General features: G+C 40.9%; 1 protein-coding gene across 1 annotated transcript; it reads left to right on the forward strand.

The window, feature by feature from the left end:
* The first annotated feature begins 857 nt into the window (after positions 1-857).
* On the forward strand, positions 858-1433 carry LOC136878732 (cuticle protein 76-like). The gene has a single exon (XM_067152220.2). It carries the CDS (start codon positions 858-860, stop codon positions 1431-1433), a length of 576 nt encoding a protein of 191 aa, XP_067008321.2.
* Positions 1434-18764: the final 17331 nt, after the last annotated feature.

Raw genomic sequence — 18764 nt, forward strand, 5'->3', positions numbered from 1 at the left:
TATCGAGCTCGGTCGAATCTTCGGTCTACGTCATTCTCTATGGCACAATGATATTTTCAGTACTGTATTTTTTTTTACAAGTTGCTTTACGTCGCACCGACACAGATAGGTCTTGGCGACGGTAAGATAGGAAAGGCCTAGGAGAGGGGAGGAATCGGCCGTGGCCTTAATTAAGGTACAGCCCCAGCATTTGCCTGATGTGAAAATGTGAATCCACGGACAACCATCTTCAGGGCTGCCGACAGTGGGGTTCGAACCCACTACCTCCCGAACACTGGATACTGGCCGCACTTAAGCAACTGCAGCTATCGAGCGCTGTTATTGGTTTTAGTAAGGTTAAGTATTCGCTTCGTTCGCCGAATGTTCGGTGTAGTGGGCTTCGTTGCCAAGCCGGGTCGACGATTTTGATCTTAAATGGTAATTCCCTTCACTCGGGAGCTGGTTGTTTGAGCTGTCCCCAACATCTCGGCAATTCATACACTACATATAACACTATCCTCCACCACAATAACACGCAGTTTCCTATACACGGCAGATTTCACCCACCCTCGTCGGAGGGTCTGCCTTACAAGAGCTGCACCAGATTGGCAATAGCCGCACTTAGTTATTATAGCAAGGTTAATGTCCACCTCCGTAGCGTAACGGTTAGTGTTATTAGCAGCAGTCCTGGGGGTCCGGGTTCGATTTCCGGTTACCAGAAATTTAAGAATGGCAAGAGGTCTTTGATGAGGTTGAAATGGTACATGCAGCTCATCTCCATTGGGGATGTGCCTGAAAAGAACTGCGCCACTTCTGGATGAGGGCACGAGTTTACTTTTTTTATTTAAGATTAAATAACATTATTTGTGTACTAAGTCATGAAACAATTGAACTTTTCTTTCCAGCTTGTTGTTCTCGCTACTCTGCTCGCCGTAGCTAACGCCGGCTACCTGGGAGGTTACGCAGCCGCCCCAGCCCTCGCCTACGGAGGATATGCCGCCGCCCCCGCCTATGGAGGATACGCCGCCCACGGATACGGCTATGGAGGTTATGCCACCCCCGCCATCACTTCCCAGCAGTCCAACATCCTGAGGACTCCTGGTAACCTGGGACAGGTCTCCACCTACTCCAAGACCATCAACACTCCTTACTCCAGCGTCAGCAAGTCTGATGTCCGTGTGAGCAACGACGCTCTTGCCTACGGTGCTGTCGCCGCTCCCGCCTACGGATACGCCGCCCATGGTATTGCTGCTGCCCCCGCCCTGGCTTACGGCGCCCGTGCTTACGGTTATGGTGCTCCTGCCCTCGCCTACGGAGCCGCCCCCGCTTTGGCTGCCCGTGCCTACGCCGCCCCCGCCATCGCTGCTCACGGTCTCCTCGGCACCGCCTACTCTGCTGCCCCCGCCGTCGCTCACGTGACCTACGCCGGTCTGGGAGCTCACTACGCCTGGTAGACACCTAATTTATAACATTCATGAACAAACATCGTCATATCTGTCGTTTGTAAATCACCAAAATTACTTTTAAAATAAAATTATTAAATCCTTCAATTGTTTTTACCTTCACAAATCATTAGATATCCTGAGCCCCAAATCACTCTCTTGTCCAACTCCTCTTGTCCCCAAACTCAAATATCAGTTCTACTTAATTTTGTATGGAATAGAGGGAACGTGATAACGAAGTGACTGGCTTCTTGTCAAAGCGGCCGCAGTTCGTATCCCAGCCAAAGCATACGGGATGTTTGGAAGTGAAAATCACGTTCTTGTAATTTGAATTCAACCTAAAACTGGAGGTATCATGGCCATTGTCACGATATTAGCATTGTTCTAAAACTATAGACTATAATATGAACATAGCAATGGAAAGATTTAGCTGTGGCGATGTCTGTTTAAAATAGTATAGCAACGAAATTTAATGAAACATTCATTACTTAATAAAAAACAATAACATTAATTGAATATGTTACAAGAAATTATATCAGAACAAGAAATTTTGTGAGAAAGAATAAAAGGGAAGAAACACAGTAAAAGAAACAAACTTGACAAATAAAAAATTCTTTCACTTAGTATAACCTAATCCATAAAAAGAGTCGCACAGGAATTCTTACGAAATTTATAGAAACCACGTAAAATATTTCCTTTCATGTACCGTAACACAATTACAATGCACTAACTCAGAAATTCACTAAAATTTGCAAAATACAATTTAAGATATTCCGTTACAAAAGTGCAGCATAAGAATTACAAAGTAATAGAAAATCAAAGAAAACTTACAATATCCAATACTATAATACTATGATTTACAGTAGATTGAGTGGTACAATGATTTACCACCACCGAACGAGTTATCCATTCGGTTAGGGTCACGCAGCTGTGAGCTTGCATTCGGGAGATGATGGGTTCGAATCCCACCGACAGTTGCCCTGATGGTGGTTTCCCATTTTCACACCAGGCAAATGTTTTACTGTATCTTAATTAAGTCCACGGCCGCTGCCTTCCCAACCCTGGCCCTTTCTCATCATTTCGTCACCGACAACCTTCGATGTGTTAGTGCGACGTTATACCACTGACAAAAAAAAAAAAAAAAAAAAAAGAACAGTGAATGCCTCTAGACAGTCAGCTTTCTTTCTTAATCTGAAATTCAATTATGATTAATCCTATTACTGTTTGTTTTACGTTGCACCGACATAGACAGGTCTTATGGCGACGATTGGATAGAAAAGGGCTAGGAACTGGCAGGGAAGCGCCGTGACCTTAATTAAGATACAGCCCCAACATTTCTCTGGTATGAAACTGGGTATTTTCAGAGCTACTGACAGTAGGGTTCAAACCTTTCATCTCCCGAGTGCAAGCTGACAGGCATGTCAGTTACCCAAACCGCATAGCCACTTGCTCGGTACTATCAGGAATTTACCTCATGACATTGTACGATGATGATGACCAACGTAAATATTAAAGAAACTTGACAGTGAGTGATAGGAATATAATGATGATGAGTTTAATTTACCGGGTGTGAAATTGGGAAAACACGGAAAACAATCTCCAGGGCTGCCGACAGTAGGGTTCGAATCAACTAAATCCCGAATATTGGGAATTGGCAGAATAGGTAATCTATATATATATATAATAACTTGTCTCGACTGACTGACTGACTGACTGACTGACTGACTGACTGACTGACTGACAGACTGACTGACTGACTGACTGACTAACTGACTAACTGACTGACTGACTGACTGACTGACTGACTGACTGACTGACTGACTGACTGACTGATTCATCATCGCCGAGCCCAAACTACTGAACATAAAGGAATGACATTTTGAGGATACATTCATATTAACATGTAGGTGCTCGCTAAGGGAGGATTTTTGGATATTCCGTCGCTAAGGGGGGGAGGGGGTGAATTTTTAAAATGAGGATATCTATATCTCAAAAACTTAAAAGTTTACATGCGTAAAAATTGGTATTTGGAATCTCCTTTAAAACTAAAGAAACACGTATTTTTTAGTTTTCGGAAAATGCCATTACGGGGGTTGAAAAAGGAGGAAAAGGGATTGAACACCTTTTATGAGGAGACTTATATCTTAAAACAGAATATATTACAGACATGAGAATTGAAATTTGGAATCTTCTTTGAAAATAAAAAAACACGTACTTTTGTGTTTTTGGATAACCCGATGAATAGGGGGTGAACAGGAGTGACAAACGGGATGAATTAAAAGAAGACTATATCTGCGAATTATCTCAGACATGTAACATATTACAGATTTGAAAACTGGTATTTGGAATTTCCTGTAAACGTAAAGAAATATAAATGTTTTTCTTTTTCGGAAAATCCACTTAAGGGGAAATGAAAATGGGGTGATTTTTTAAAATTAGGGTACCTACAATGTATCTCAAAAACTTAACAAGTTGCAGACGTGAAAATTGGTAATTGGAATCTCCTTTGAAAATAAGGAAACAAGAATACTTTGGTTTTCGAAAAAAACCTTAACGGCGTAGGGGGTGAAAGAATTGAAAAATTAGTTTAATTATTTGTATGAGAATGTATATATACCAAAATCTAAGGATATTACAAACGTGAAAACTGGAATTTGGATTCTCCTTTTAAAAAAAAGAAACACGCATTTGGTGGGGGAATCAACTTGTTGGGGGATGAAAACCGAGACGAATTCCTTTTACGAGGATACATATATCTCAAAAATTGAAGATGTTACAGTCGTGATAATTGGTATTTGGAAAATCATTTAAAGAAACTGGTAGTTTGTTATTGGAAAATTCACTTGAGTGGGGAGTGTGAAAGTAAATTAAAAAATTGAATTCTTTTTCTGGATAAACTTATATCTCAAAACTGCAGGTTACAGACGCGGAAATAGGTATTTGGAACCTCCTTTACAAATAAAGAAAATGCATTTTTTGGGGTGGGGGAAACCAACTTAACGGGCGGGGGTGGAGTAAAAAAAGGAGTTGAATTCTTTTCATGAGGATACTTATATCTCAAAAACTGAAGATGTTACAGACATGAAAATTTGTGTTTGGAATTTTCCTTCAACACTTAAGGGGGTGAATTTATTGAAAAAATTGTTGAATACTTTGTATGAGGATATTTATATCTCAAAAACTAAAGATGTTAGAGATGTGAAAATTAGTATTTGGAATCTCCTTAAAAAATGAAGAAGCACGCATTTGTTTTTCCGGAAAATCGACGTAACGGATGTGGGGTTGATAATAAGTAAACAAGGAGTTGAAATATGTTTATCCGGATACCTTATCCTACAAAATGAAGCTGTGCCAGACGTGAAAGTTGGTATTTTGAATTTCCTTTCAATTTCCTTTCAAAATAAAGAAAAACTTTTTTTTGTGTTCGGAAAGTCCAGTTATGGGGCTGAAAAGAATTGGAAAAGCGGGTGAATTTTTAAAATGAGTAGCGGTATATCTACATTATATGTCAAAAACTTATCATGTTAGAGACAGCCCTGAAGATGGTTTTCCATGGTCTCCGATTTTCACACCAGGCAGATCTGAGGCTGTACCTCAATTTCGGCGACGACCGCTTCCTTCCCATTCCTAGGCCTTTCCTATCCCATCGTCGTCATAAGACCTATCTGTGTCGGTGCAACGTAAAGCAAATAGCAAAAAAAAAAAAAAAAAAAAAAAAGACGTACAGGAACCTGTACAATTTATTTTTCGGAGAACTCACTTAACAGGGGGTGAAAAGAAGTGCAAAATAGTTGAATTATTTCTATGAGGATACTTATATCTTAGAAACTGAAGATGTTAGAGGCATGAACATTTGTTTTTGGAATATTCTTTCATAATAATGAAACCGGTTTTCTTTTGTCTTCGGAAAATCCACTTAGGGGGATGAATGAATTGAAAGATTACCGTAGTTGAATTCTTTGTGTGAGGATACTTATATCTCAAAAACTAAAGACGTGAAAATTGGTATTTGGAATCTCCTTTAAAAATAAAGAACACGCACTTTTGGGGAGGGGGAATCAACTTAACGTGTAGGAAGGGGGGTGAAAAAAGGAGTTGAATTGCTTTTATGAGTATACTTATATCTCAAAAACTGAAGATGTTACAGATGTGTAAATTAGTATTTGGAATCTCCTTTAAAAATGAAGAAACACGCATTTGTTTTCTTCCGGAAAATCGACGTATGGGGTGTTCTTTTGAAAATAAGTAAATAAGGAGTTGAAATGTGTTTACCGAGCTCGATAGCTGCAATCGCTTAAGTGCGGCCAGTGAGATAGTGGGTTCGAACCCCACTTCCGGCAGATCTGAAGATGGTTTTCCGTGGTTTCGCATTTTCACACCAGGCAAATGCCGGGGCTGTACCTTAATTAAGGCAACGGCCGCTTCCTTCCACTTCCTAGGCCTTTCCCATCCCTTCGTCGCCATAAGACATATCTGTGTCGGTGCGACGTAAAGCAAATAGAAAAAAAAGAAGTATGTTTATCCGGATAGTTTATCTTAAAAACTGAAGCTATTATAGACGTGAAAGTTGGTATTTTGAATTTCCTTTCAAAATAAAAATACGTATTTTTTGTTTTCGGAAAGTCCACTTATGCCGGGAGAGAGGTGGAGAGAAGTAAAGAAGAAGAAGAAGAAGAATTATTCTTATGAGTATACATTTATCTCAAAAAATGAAGGTGTTACAGACGTACAGGTATGAAAACTGATATTTGGAATCTCCTTTAAAAATAATGAAGCATATTTTTTGTTTTCGGAAAATCCAATTAAGGGACTGAAAAGAATTGGAAAAGCGGGTAAATTTTTCAATTGAATACCGGTATACCTACATTATATGTTAAAAACTTAACATGTTAGAGACAAGGAACTTGGAATTTGGAAAGTCCTTTAAAAATACAGGAACCTGTACCTTTTTGTTTTCGGAGAAGGCACTTAGCAGGGGGTGAAAAGAAGTGAAAAATAGTTGAATTATTTTTACCAGGATACTTATATCTTAGAAACTGAAGATTTTACAGACTAAAAAAATTGGTATTTGGAATCTCCTTTAAAAAGAAACATGTATTTGTGATTTCGGAAAATACATTTAGATGGGGGTGAGGGTGGGGGAAGGACTGATCAAGGGGTTGAATTCTTTTTATGGAGATATGTATATCTCAAAAACTAAAGATGTTACAGATGTGCGAATAGGTATTTGGAATCTCCTTTAAATATATATTTAAAAAAAACATGTATTTATTTTTTCGACTTGAGAGAAGACTGTTTCTCGTCTTAGCCCCAAAAGGTAATACCACAAACATGGTTTACAAAGAATTTCTGGGGTAAATGAAACACAATTTTCGGGTGAGTTATTATACTTTAGGAATTTTCAGGTAATGTCTTAATACAATGCCGTGAAACGATTACTTGGATAAAATTACGAAATTCACGCGAGCGAAGCCGCGGTTAATTGCTAGTAAATAAATAAATAAATAAATAAATAAATAAATAAATAAATAAATAAATAAATAAAAGGACTACAGCATTTTGCTTTGCCAATGGCTTTCCCCGAAATTCTGTCTGGATTTGTCAATGAGGAAATTCTTATATTTTTTCGAATGCATGATTTCAAATATTCTTTGAAGTATTACACAACGCGCTCTTCTCATTTCAAAAATATAGTAATTAAGATCATTATGAGCAAAATAATAGAAGTTTTCACTGCCTGTAGTATGTGAATGTACGAGTTACCGAAATAATTCATTTCTCTTTAATTACTGAGTCACATTCGGCAAGTTCTATATCTACGGTATTCTATTGACTCAATACTAATTATTCCTTGGAATGAATGAGATCAAAAGCGAGTCAATTTTACTTTCTTTATCCCTATAAAAAGTGACTAAACATTTTTGTTTGAATTACAACCTTATTTCTTTAAAGCCCGACTTACCTGGGAGCTACCTACATGAATCACTTCCTGCCACCAATCACCTCGTAGTTTTAATTAGGCTTGTTACAAATCACGAAGGTAAGTCTAGGTGAAAGGGAAGGTGGTCCACTAGAGGTTTGTGGTTAAGATTTTTCCCGCTTACTTGGAACTTAGAAGACGTGACTTATCTGGGTCAAAAGGACCACACTCAGGCTGCTACTGCCGTTCTCCGAGTTACATGGTAACTACAACTAAATCATATTCTTTACTCTAACCAAACCGAATGAGTTGGCCGTGCGGTTAGTGGCGTGCAGCTGTGAGCTTGCATTCGAGAGATAGTGGGTTCGAGCCCCACTGCCGGCAGGCCTGACGAAGGTTTTCCATGGTTTCCAATTTTCATACCAGGAAAATGCTGAGTCTGTACCTTAATTAAAGCCACGGCCGCTTCCTTCCCATTCCTATCCCATTGTCGCCATAAGACCTGTCTGTGTCGGTGCGACGTAAAGCCAATTATAAAAAAATCTAAAGAAGTCCCATTGCTAGCAAGATATCAGATGTACTGGGACTGAATTTATTCATTCATTTACTAGCTGTACCATAGCGGTTCGGTATACGTACAAACCATAATTTTTAGGAGATATGTTCAATGATAAGTAAAGCAAAGCAAAGCAAAGCCATCTCCGTACAGGCCATGAAGGCCCTTGGAGGGGTGGAAGGTAAAGGCTTCCACTATCCTTAACCTCTGCGCTTGATGAGGTAGAGGGGTAGAGTGGTTAACTCTACGTCTGGCCGCCTTTGCCCCCAGGCATAAACCTGGTACTCATTTTTGGTGTAGGTTGATTGAACCTCAGGGCCATGTGCACCTCCGGAAGTGGAAATATCGTTTCTTAAATTTTACGACTTCCTCACAGGGATTCGAACCCACGTCCTTCCGGGCGAACCGAGCACGCCTTTACCACCTCGGCCAGGCAGCCCCCTGTTCAGTGATAAGTGCATACTACGATGTTATTGACCTTGTTATAAAATAATAAATGGATGAACAAGTTCCATCGCGTTCTTCAAATCAAAGGGCCGAAGTGCATTGAATTAAATATGTATATACATTATTCCGTCCACCTCTGTAGTGTAGTGGTTAGTGTGATTAGCTTGCACCCCCGGAAGGCCCGGGCTCGTTTTCCGGCTCTGCCACCAAATTTGAAAAGTAGTACGGGGGCTGAAACGGGGTCAACTCAGCCTCGGGAGTTCAACTGAGTAGAGGGGATTCTATTCCCACCCCAGCCATCCTCGAAGTGATTTTCCGTGGTTTCCCACTTCTCCACCAGGCAAATGCAGGGATGGTACCTAAATTAAGGCCAGGGCTGCTTTCTACCTCTTTCTTGTCTATCCCTTCCGATCTTTCCACTCCCCACCCCACAAGGCCCCTATTCAGCATAGCAGGTGAGGACGCCTGGGTGTGGTACTGGACCTTCTTCCCAGTTGTATGCCCGACCCAAAGTCTCGCGCTCTAGGACACTGCACTTGAGGCGATAGAGGTGAGAGCCCTCGTTGAGTCCGAGGAAAACACCAACCGTGGACGGTAAGCAGATTAAGAAAGAGAGAAAGGTATTACATTATTTCTATAATTCAGCGCTGTAGCACAGGAACTACTCGTACTTAGGCTGGGATTATCTTCAAGAACTTCTATATGTGCTCGCGTAGAAATGTTTTGGAACTTCCGCAGTGAATTGTCTGAGTAATATTCCCCTTTCGACTATGGATTAATACGGTGCGGTGGGCAGATGGCTACATGAACCATACAGCGATCAGCCCGAAGACTGGTTATATCCCTAACATTTCCGTCTTCAGGTATCTTAGAAAACTTGAGTGCCACTGAAGAGATGTACCGGGGAAATTCAGACCTTTACTTTCTCTACTGATCCATAACCACCGAGCTCGATAGCTGCAGTCGCTTAAGTGCGGCCAGTATCCAGTATTCGGGAGATAGTAGGTTCGAACCCCACTGTCGGCAGCCCTGAAAATGGTTTTCCGTGGTTTCCCATTTTCACACCAGGCAAATGCTGGGGCTGCACCTTAATTAAGGTCACGGCCGCTTCCTTCCCACTCCCAGCTCTTCCATGTCCCATCGTCGCCATAAGACCTATCTGTGTCGGCGCGACGTAAAGCAAAAAAAAAAAAAAATCCATAACCAGGTATTATGTAGAGTTCTTCCAAACCCAATAATTTATACTACATATTGCCCTTAGCGGTAACTTTCAAACTGTTAATCTGAATACGCACCGGGCGAGTTGGCCGTGCTGTTAGGCGCGCAGCTGTGAGCGTGCATCCGGGAGATAGTGGGTTCGAACCCCACTGTCGGCAGCTCAAAAGATGGTTTTCCGTGGTTTCCCATTTTCATGCCAGGCAAATGCTGGTGCTGCACCTAAGTTAAGGCCACGGGCGCTTCCTTCCCCTTTCTAGGCTTTTCCTATCCCATCGTCGCCATAAGACCTATCTGTGTCAGTGCGACACAAAGCAAATTGTAATAATAATAATAATAATAATAATAATAATCTGAACACAAGTAAATGGTATTAATAATAAAATCTCATTTACTTCCATGTTATCACCATTAAAGGTGTCCAGCTCCATGGCTAAATGGTTAGCGTGCTAGCCGCTGGTCACAGGGTTTCGGGTTCGATTCCCGGTTGGGTCGTGAATTTTAACCATCATTGATTAATTCCGCAGGCACGGGGGTTGGGTGAATGTGTCGTCTTCATTTCATCCTTATCGCAACCCGTAGGTCACCTACGAGCGTCGTGTCAAAAGACCTGCTGCTGGCGAGCCGAACATATCTTCGGAGACTCCCGGTACTAAAAGCCATACGACATTTCATTTCATCAATAAAGGTAATTAATAACCGGATAGGCAAAGAAAAAAGACTTAAATCAGTATAAGATTGACTACGTCATGATATCATCAGCCGTTATTTTTTCTCTTAGTGAGCAGGCCCGCTGTTCTTTCAATTTGGAAGGCTCTTCAGTTGGTTTAACTAGACCTGTTTCAGTCTTCGGTCCAGATTTGAAGTACCTCGACCTGCACAACGCCCCTGCAATCTCGTGCCGATCATCCATATACAGGGTGAAGCGAAATTCGCGCACTCGGGCGTCGCAGCGCGACTCCTCGCATGCCAGCAATAAAAAAATGTCTCTCACAAAATTTCGTCCTGCGAGTATATCTGGCAGAAAAAGGACGTTGATGAGTGGCAACCTGGCAACACTGTAACCACATGTAGGGTAACTACCTCTGTCAACATATATTACTCGTGCTGTGCAGTTGGTGCAGTGGGTAGAGTTTGGGGTTAGCATGCAGAAGGTCGAGGGGTCGATCCTGGGTAGAGGAGTACGTTTTTTTATTTCGTAAATGTAGTCCAGGTGGTATGGTATCTGGCATCTTAATCGTCAACAGCGATTGCAGCGGGTCCTCTAGAAACCATTTGCATACGACACATACACCCAGCCCCCGTGCCAGCGAAATTAACCTACGATGGTTAAAACTCCCGACCCTGCCGGGAATTGAACCCGAGACCTCTGTGACCAAGAGCCAGTACGCTAACCATTTAGCCATGGAGCCGGACGGACGCGCGGTTTTACGCTTGCAATCGTGAGATAGTGAGTTCGAGCCACACTGTCAGCAGGCCTGAAGAAGTTTTTCCGTAGTTTCCTATTTTCACATCGGGAAAATGCTGGGGTGTACCTTTATTAATGCCACGTTCACTTCCTTCCCACTGTCAGTCCTTTCCTATTCATCGTCGCCATAAGGCCTATCTGTGCGCGTGACATAGAGCAAAAAGGGAAAGAAAAGCTCCTCACCTCAGCTCAGGACGTCCTACTTTCCTAGATTCGCCTAGCATGGAATTCAAGTTCTTCTTGACCAATCTGTTCTTCATTTTGAAGAATAATAATGGTGACTGTGTTATAAGGGACATGTATGTATGTATGTTTCAGTCCGTCAGCGATACCGCTGGTGGGATCCTCAACAGCTCTGCCATCAACTGTCATAGATGGCCTAGGCATCACTGAACAGGCGTACTAGGGAAATGAGGAGTGAAGTAGTTTCCCGTTGCTTTCCTCACCGAACCAGAATTGCTATTACATATCAGTGTGCCAAGCCCACTGAAATGCATACACCAACCGACCCTATGAGCAACATTTTCACACCATTCATAGCAGGGACTGGCTGCATAAGGATTGGCATTACTAGCACCGCTCATATCTCAGTCACTTTCACATTGTCAAAGCCAAGGATAAGACAGAGACAGATCTATGAAAGTAACAAAATTGCTCTAGCCTATACCAGAAGACATAGTGCTCTGTAAACACTAGGTCCTGCCAGCAAAGGCATTATAAGGGACATAGCGGAGTTATATGCCTCGATGTAGAAGGTGCGCAGATGACGAAACATGGGATACCACTTCATCATTAATTAAGAACGAATGTGAGTAAAGCTGCTTCTCTTATTAATCGTCGTCAACACTGGGAATCGAATTTTTGGATCCGCGTTTAATACTGCTCCGTGGCGCTGCCGTGTTGTGGATATAATTACTTGGTTGGCGTGCGAAGGTGAGTAAACTGGAAATGCAAAGGCAAGAAAGCTAGCTTATGACTGTTGATAGTCACAGGACTTCCAGTTTAACATGGAATCCGAACCTAAGGGACATCGATTTTCACTCCAAAAATTTCACATGCATTGTCCGGAATTCGATCCGCAGCCGCTAAGATGAGACGCCAGTGACAATACCATTCATCCACCACGCAGTAAACTAGGCATGTAGTAATAGTATGTAAGGTATGTAAAGTTGGCTACTCCATTACATCATGCGTATATTAGATAACTAGCAAGATACCCGTGCTTCGCTACGGTATTATACTGAAATTTATAATTGAATGCTTATTGTTTTAGATATATAATCCGCCGAAATTCGCGATCTGACTCGTTTTCTGCGAGAATCCACCAAAATTCCCGATCTGACTGGTTTTCTATGATTTTACGGCACGTTTCCTCCCATTTTATAATCTTCCTTTCCAGCAATCGATTTCGTACTTCCCGGGCTAGGCTCAGGTATTCCTCCCGGTCAGTTGGGTTCGTAAATCTTTGCCATCTTTTCCTATAATATTTTTAATATGGATAAAATCCTTCAGGAGATCCGGAGTGGTGTCATACTGGGTGCCTTGGTGGCACTGAACCCGCGGCCAGACTGCATTCTTAGTCATTACCCGTCCAGGAGCCGTTTCCAGCGCGGTCCGCGCATTTGACGACGGTCCGGATTATTATTATTATTATTATTATTATTATTATTATGTGTTGCTGGAATGGCTGATGACAGGGAAAACCGGAGTATCCGGAGAAAAACCTGTCCCGCCTCCGTTTTGTCCAGCACGATTGCCACATGGAGTGACCGGGATTTGAACCACGGAACCCAGCTGTGAGAGGCCGGCGCGCTGCCGCCTGAGCAACAGAGGATCCTTATAAGTACATTAATAACAGTAAAATCAATTGGTCTCACCTCCTTCTACACCCCACCGCCGTTAAGTTTATTTACCGCCACCCCCCCCCCCCCACCCCAACCAAAAAAATTAAAAGAATGCTTGTTTCTTTATGTTTAAGGGAGATTCCAAACACCAATGTTCACGTCTATTACCTTCGGTTTTGAGATGTAAATATCCCCATAAAAATAATTCACTTTCTCTCACACTCCTTCCCCCCTCCCCTAAGTGAATTTTCCCGCAAAAAATACTTGTTTCTTTAATAGTAAAGGATCATCTAAATACCAATTATCACGACTCTAACTTCTTCAGTTTTTGATTTATGTGTCCTCATGAAAGGAATTGAACTCCTTTACACTCCCGCCCTCCAAGATGGTTTCCCCACCAAAACGCGTTCTTCTTTGTTTTTAAAGGAGGTCCAAATACGAATTTTCACGTCTGTAACAACTTTAGTTTTTATTAGGTGTATGTATTCTCATACAATTAAGTCAATTAATTTTTCAATTCTTTCAACCCCCCCCCCCCCGCTTCATTGGATTTTCCGAGAATACGTGTTTCTTTACTTTTAAAGCAGATTGCAAATATCAAATTTCACGTCTGTAACATCTTCATTTTTGAGATATCAGTAGCCTAATTAAAAGAATTCATCACCATTTTCAGTCACGTTTACCCCCCCCCCCCTCCCTCCAACCAAGTGGTATTTCCGAAAACTAAAAGTACACGTTTCTTTATGTTTAATAGAGATTAAAAAAAATACCATTTTTCACTTCTGTAACATGTTAAGTTTGTTTAGATATACTGTAAAAATTCTCATTTTAAAATTTCACCCCTTTTGAGTTCCCCTTAAGTGGAGTTTCCAAAAACAAATCACCTATATTTCTTTACATTTACAGGAGATTTACACCCAATCTTTACGTCTGTAACATTTTACGTTTCCAAGATATTCTGTAGATATAGTCTTTCAAAAAAATTCACCCCAATTTTTCACTCCTGTTTAACCGCCATTAATTGGCTTTTCCAAAAACTAAAACATACGTGTTTCTTTATTTTTAAAGGAGATCCCATATGCAAATTATCAGTTCTGTAATATCTTTCGTTTATGAGATATGTGTATCCTCATTAAAGGCATTCAACCCATTTTTCACCCTTTTACACCCCTCCTATTAGGATTTACAGGAAACAAAAAATACGTGTTCCTTTATTTTTAGAGGAGATTCTAACTACCAATTTTTACATCTGTAAATTTTAAAGTTTTAAGATGTAGACACACTCATTTTAAAAAATTCACCCCCTCTTTTCACCCCCAATATTTGGATTTTCCAAAAACGAAAAATACCTGTTTCTTTACTTTTAAAGTAGATCCAAAATACCAATTTTCAGGTCTGTAATGTCTTCAGGTTCTGAAATATAAGTAGCCTCATGAAAGCCATTCAACCCATTATTCACCCTTTTAAACCCTTCCTATTGGGATTTTCCGAAAACAAAAGAATACGTGTCTTTATTTCTAAGGAGATTCTAAACACCAATTTTTACATCTATAAACTTTAAAAGTTTTGAGATATAGATACACTCATTTTAAAAAATCACCCCCTTTTCAACACCCCCCCATTAATTAGATTTTCCACAAACAAAAATACGTGTTTCTTTATTTTAAAAGGAGATCCCAAACACCAATTTTCAGGTCTGTAATATCTTCAGGTTGTGAAATATAAGTAGACTCATGAAATGCATTCGACCCCTTTTTCAACCTTTACCACCCTTCCTATTACGATTTTCCGAAAACAAAATATACGTGTTTCTTTATTTTTAAAGGAGATTCTAAATACCAATTTTTACATCTATAACTTTTAAAAGTTTTGAGATATAGATACAATCATTTTAAAATATTACCCCCTTTTCACCCCCTTACTTGGGTTTTCCAGAAACAAAAAAATACGTGTTTCTTTATTTTTAAAGGAGATCCCAAACACCAATTTTCAGGTCTATAATATCTTCAGTTTCTGAAATATAAGTAGCCTCATTAAAGGCATTCAACCCATTTTTCACCCCTTTTCACTCCTCCTATTGCGATTTTCCGAAAACAAAAAAATACGTGTTTCTTTATTTTTAATGAAGATTCTAAATACCAATTTTTACATCTGCAAACTTTAAAAGTTTGGAGATATAGATTCACTCATTTTAAAAATTCACCCCCTTTTCACCCTCCCATTAATTGGATTTTACAAAAACAAAAAAATACGTGCCTCTTTATTTTTAAAAGAGATCAAAAGTACCAATTTTCAGGTCTGTAATATCTTCAGTTTCTGAGATATAAGTACCGGTGTCCTGATTAAAGGCATTCAACCCATTTTCCCCCATTTTCACCCTTTTTCATCCCTTCTATTGGGATTTTCTGAAAACAGAAAAATACGTATTTCTTTATTTTTAAAGAAGATTCTAAACACCAATTTTTACATCTGTAAACTTTTAAAGTTTTGAGATATAGAGCAACTCATTTTAAAATTTCACCCCCGTTTTCACCCCCTTAGCGAAGGAATATCCAAAAATCCTCTCTTAGCGAGCACCTACGTCTTAATATGCATATATCCCCAAAATTTCATCTCTTTATGTCCAGTGGTTTTGGCTCGGCGATGATGAATCAGTCAGTCAGTCAGTCAGTCAGTCAGGACAAGTTATTTTATATATATAGATTTCCGAATGGGCGAATAATAATATAATATAACAAACCAAACCAAACCCCATGGCACTACAGTCCTTGAAGAGCCTTGGCCTACCGAGCGACCGCTGCTCAGCCCGAAGGCCTGCAGATTACGAGGTGTCGTGTGGTCAGCACGACGAATCCTCTCGGCCGTTAGTCTTGGCATTCTAGACCGGGGCCGCTATCTCACCGTCAGATAGCTCCTCAATTCTAATCACGTAGGCTGATTGGACCTCGAACCAGCCCTCAGGTCCAAGTAAAAATCCATGACCTGGCCGGGAATCGAACCCGGGGCCTCCGGGCAAGAGGCAGACACGCTACCCCTACACCACGGGGCCGGCTCATAATATAATATAATATAATATAATATAATATAATATAATATAATATAATATAATATAATATCTCAGCCATCCTCCAGGTGGTTTTCCGTGCTTTCACACTTATCCTCTAGGCAAATGCCGGGATGGAACCTAACTTTTAAGGCCACGACCGCTTCCTTCCCTCTTTCTTGTCTATCCCTTCCAGTCTTCCCATCTCCCCACAAGATCCCTGTTCAGCACAGTAAATGAGGCTGCCTGGATACTGTTTCCCCTCCCCAGTTGTATCCCCCACCCGCCAGTCTCACGCTCTAGGATACTGCCGTTGAGGCTGTAGAGTTGGGATCACTCGCTGAGTCCCAGGCAGAAACCAACCCTGGAGGTTATACGGATTAAGAAATATAGTCCGCCTCTGTGGTGTAGTGGTTAGTGTGATTAACTGCCACCCCAGGGGGCCCGGGTTCGATTCCCGGCTCTGCCATGAAATTTGGGAAGTGGTACGAGGGCTGGAACGGTGTCCACTCAGCCTCGGGAGGTCAACTGAGTAGAGGTGGGTTCAACTCCCACCTCAGCCATCCTGGAAGTGGTTTTCCGTAGTTTCCACTTCTCCTCCAGGCAAATGCCGGGATGGAGCTCAACTGAATAGAAGGGGTTCGATTCCTACCTCAACCATCCTGAAAGTAGTTTTCCAAGGTTTCTCACTTCTCCTTCAGGCAAATGCCGGGATGGTGCCTAACTTAAGGCCACGGTCGCATCCTTTCCCATTGCCATACCCCCACTAGGCCCCTGTTCAGCATAGCAGGTGAGGTCGCCTGGGCGAGGTACTGGTCCTCCTCCCCAGCTGTTTACCCCTGACCCAAAGTCTCAAGCTCGAGGACACTGCCATTGAGGCGGTAGAGGTGGGATCCCGCTGAGTCCGAGTGAAAAATCCTGGAGGGTAAAGAGACTGAGAAAGAAAGAAAAATAATAAACAAGAATACCGGTGCTAAATAATAATTGTTCTACGTCTGTATAATGTTATTGATTTTAAGTTTCACTAACTACTTTTTGCTGTTTTGGAGACGCCGACTTTTCGGAATTTTGTCACGCATGTTTATAATAATAATAATAATAATAATAATAATAATAATAATAATAATAATAATAATAATAATAATAATAATAATAATAAACATAAAAAGAAGAAGAATACTAGTTGTTTTACGTTCAGTCAATTGTTACATATTTTACGAGGCATCTTGGTATCAGAGTTTTGTCCAGGTGAGTTCTTTAAAGTCCTGGAAGTCATCGACTCTAGATATCATCCTCAAATATCATCCAGGATTGAACTCTAATCAATTTCGCCACAGAAGTTGAACAAAAAATATATATATCAGATCTAACGGTAAGTTTCAGGAGCTCATGTCTATATCACTTGCAAAAACAACACTGCCTATTGGCAAACAACAGCTGTACAGAAAGAAACCAGTTCTCTGCCACGAGACTTTCGTTTGACCGTCATTTGCATGTCACCTGATTGGTCAGATTAGTAACCACACCTCTTAACATTCACCTTTGCTAGTATAAATATGTGGCGAAAAATAATATGTGGTACAGTTTTACAGAAACATTGATCCAAAATGGCTTTCAAGGTAGGAAGCAAGTGATAATAGCTATCGCTGCAGCATTATCTTTTGTAGAAACCTAATGTCTGGATTTTAACGCAGCACTCTGGGAGTGACAATAGTGTGTGAAGTTATCGGTTGGATTTGAAGTTTTGCATTCCATTGAAGTATTTACGTGGAAAGCAAAGAAGTTAGAAATTATAAAAATAACCAGGAGAATTGCTCTGATGATACTGCGAATTTTCCAGGCAGTGGGATATAACTTGAAGCTCTGTTAGATTTGCTTATTACCGTTTGACTTTACATCATAATATCGGCATATTCAGTGGTCGAAGATGAACTGGTACGAGGATTTATACAAAACGTGGTTTTGGCACCACTTAGAACGCCAGGAGGAGTAACCTCACAAGGGTTTTTCTACTTTTCATAGTTGAATGATATCTCGTTGTTAGGGATAGTCTTATTTCGATGTTCTGTATAGGTTTTGTGTTTCTTGTGTTGAAAATATCCAATTCATTTATTCAAATTTAAGGAAAAAACGTGAACTTATCCCAAGGTTCATCCCGCCCTGTCAAGACGATTACTGCCTAACGACATGGACTGCCAATACTGGAGCGACACATGGTCAGGGCCATGAATTCCGTGCATTGTTGGCCACTGCCTCTCGTATCAATAGTTTCTCATTTGATCTCACGAAAGAGTTACCAAGAATTAAAATTCATGGATTAGCTGAGGATGGATCTCTGGGCTGCTTTTTGAGCGATACACTCACACCAAAACACAGCATACATTATTTTTTAAATGTTGCAAATTGTAACTAAAGGAAGAAAGACGGTTCCGTGTTCAGCGACTCTTCCACACCGTACATTCCTCCGATCTGTGTCAAGTTTCTGAAATTTGTAGGTTAAGTCACGCATTTGTTTCAATAATTCTTTTTTTAGTGTGATCAGAGATTTTCGGTTTCTCGACTGGTAGGTCAGCATAATCGCCTTCGGTTCAGAGTCTCGGTTTCAATTTCCGGTTGGATTTTGGATTTTTGTCGTTTGTGGTTATTTTCTCTTTTAGAATCTGCTGTATATTGCACCGACACAGACGGTCTTATGGAAACGATGGGATAGGAAAGGGCTACGAGTGGGAAGGAAGCGACTGTGGCCTTAATTAATGTAGAGGCTGCGCATTTGCCTGGTGTGAAAATGGGAAACCGCGGACATCTATCTTCGTAGTTGACGATGGTAAGATTCGAACCCACAACTGGAAG

Source organism: Anabrus simplex, chromosome 1, assembly GCF_040414725.1.
Source record: "Anabrus simplex isolate iqAnaSimp1 chromosome 1, ASM4041472v1, whole genome shotgun sequence".
Taxonomy (NCBI): domain Eukaryota; kingdom Metazoa; phylum Arthropoda; class Insecta; order Orthoptera; family Tettigoniidae; genus Anabrus; species Anabrus simplex.

Coding starts and splice junctions, on each gene's coding strand:
- LOC136878732 (XM_067152220.2), top strand. CDS start 858: ATGAAACAATTGAACTTTTCTTTCCAGCTTGTTGTTCTCGCTACTCTG.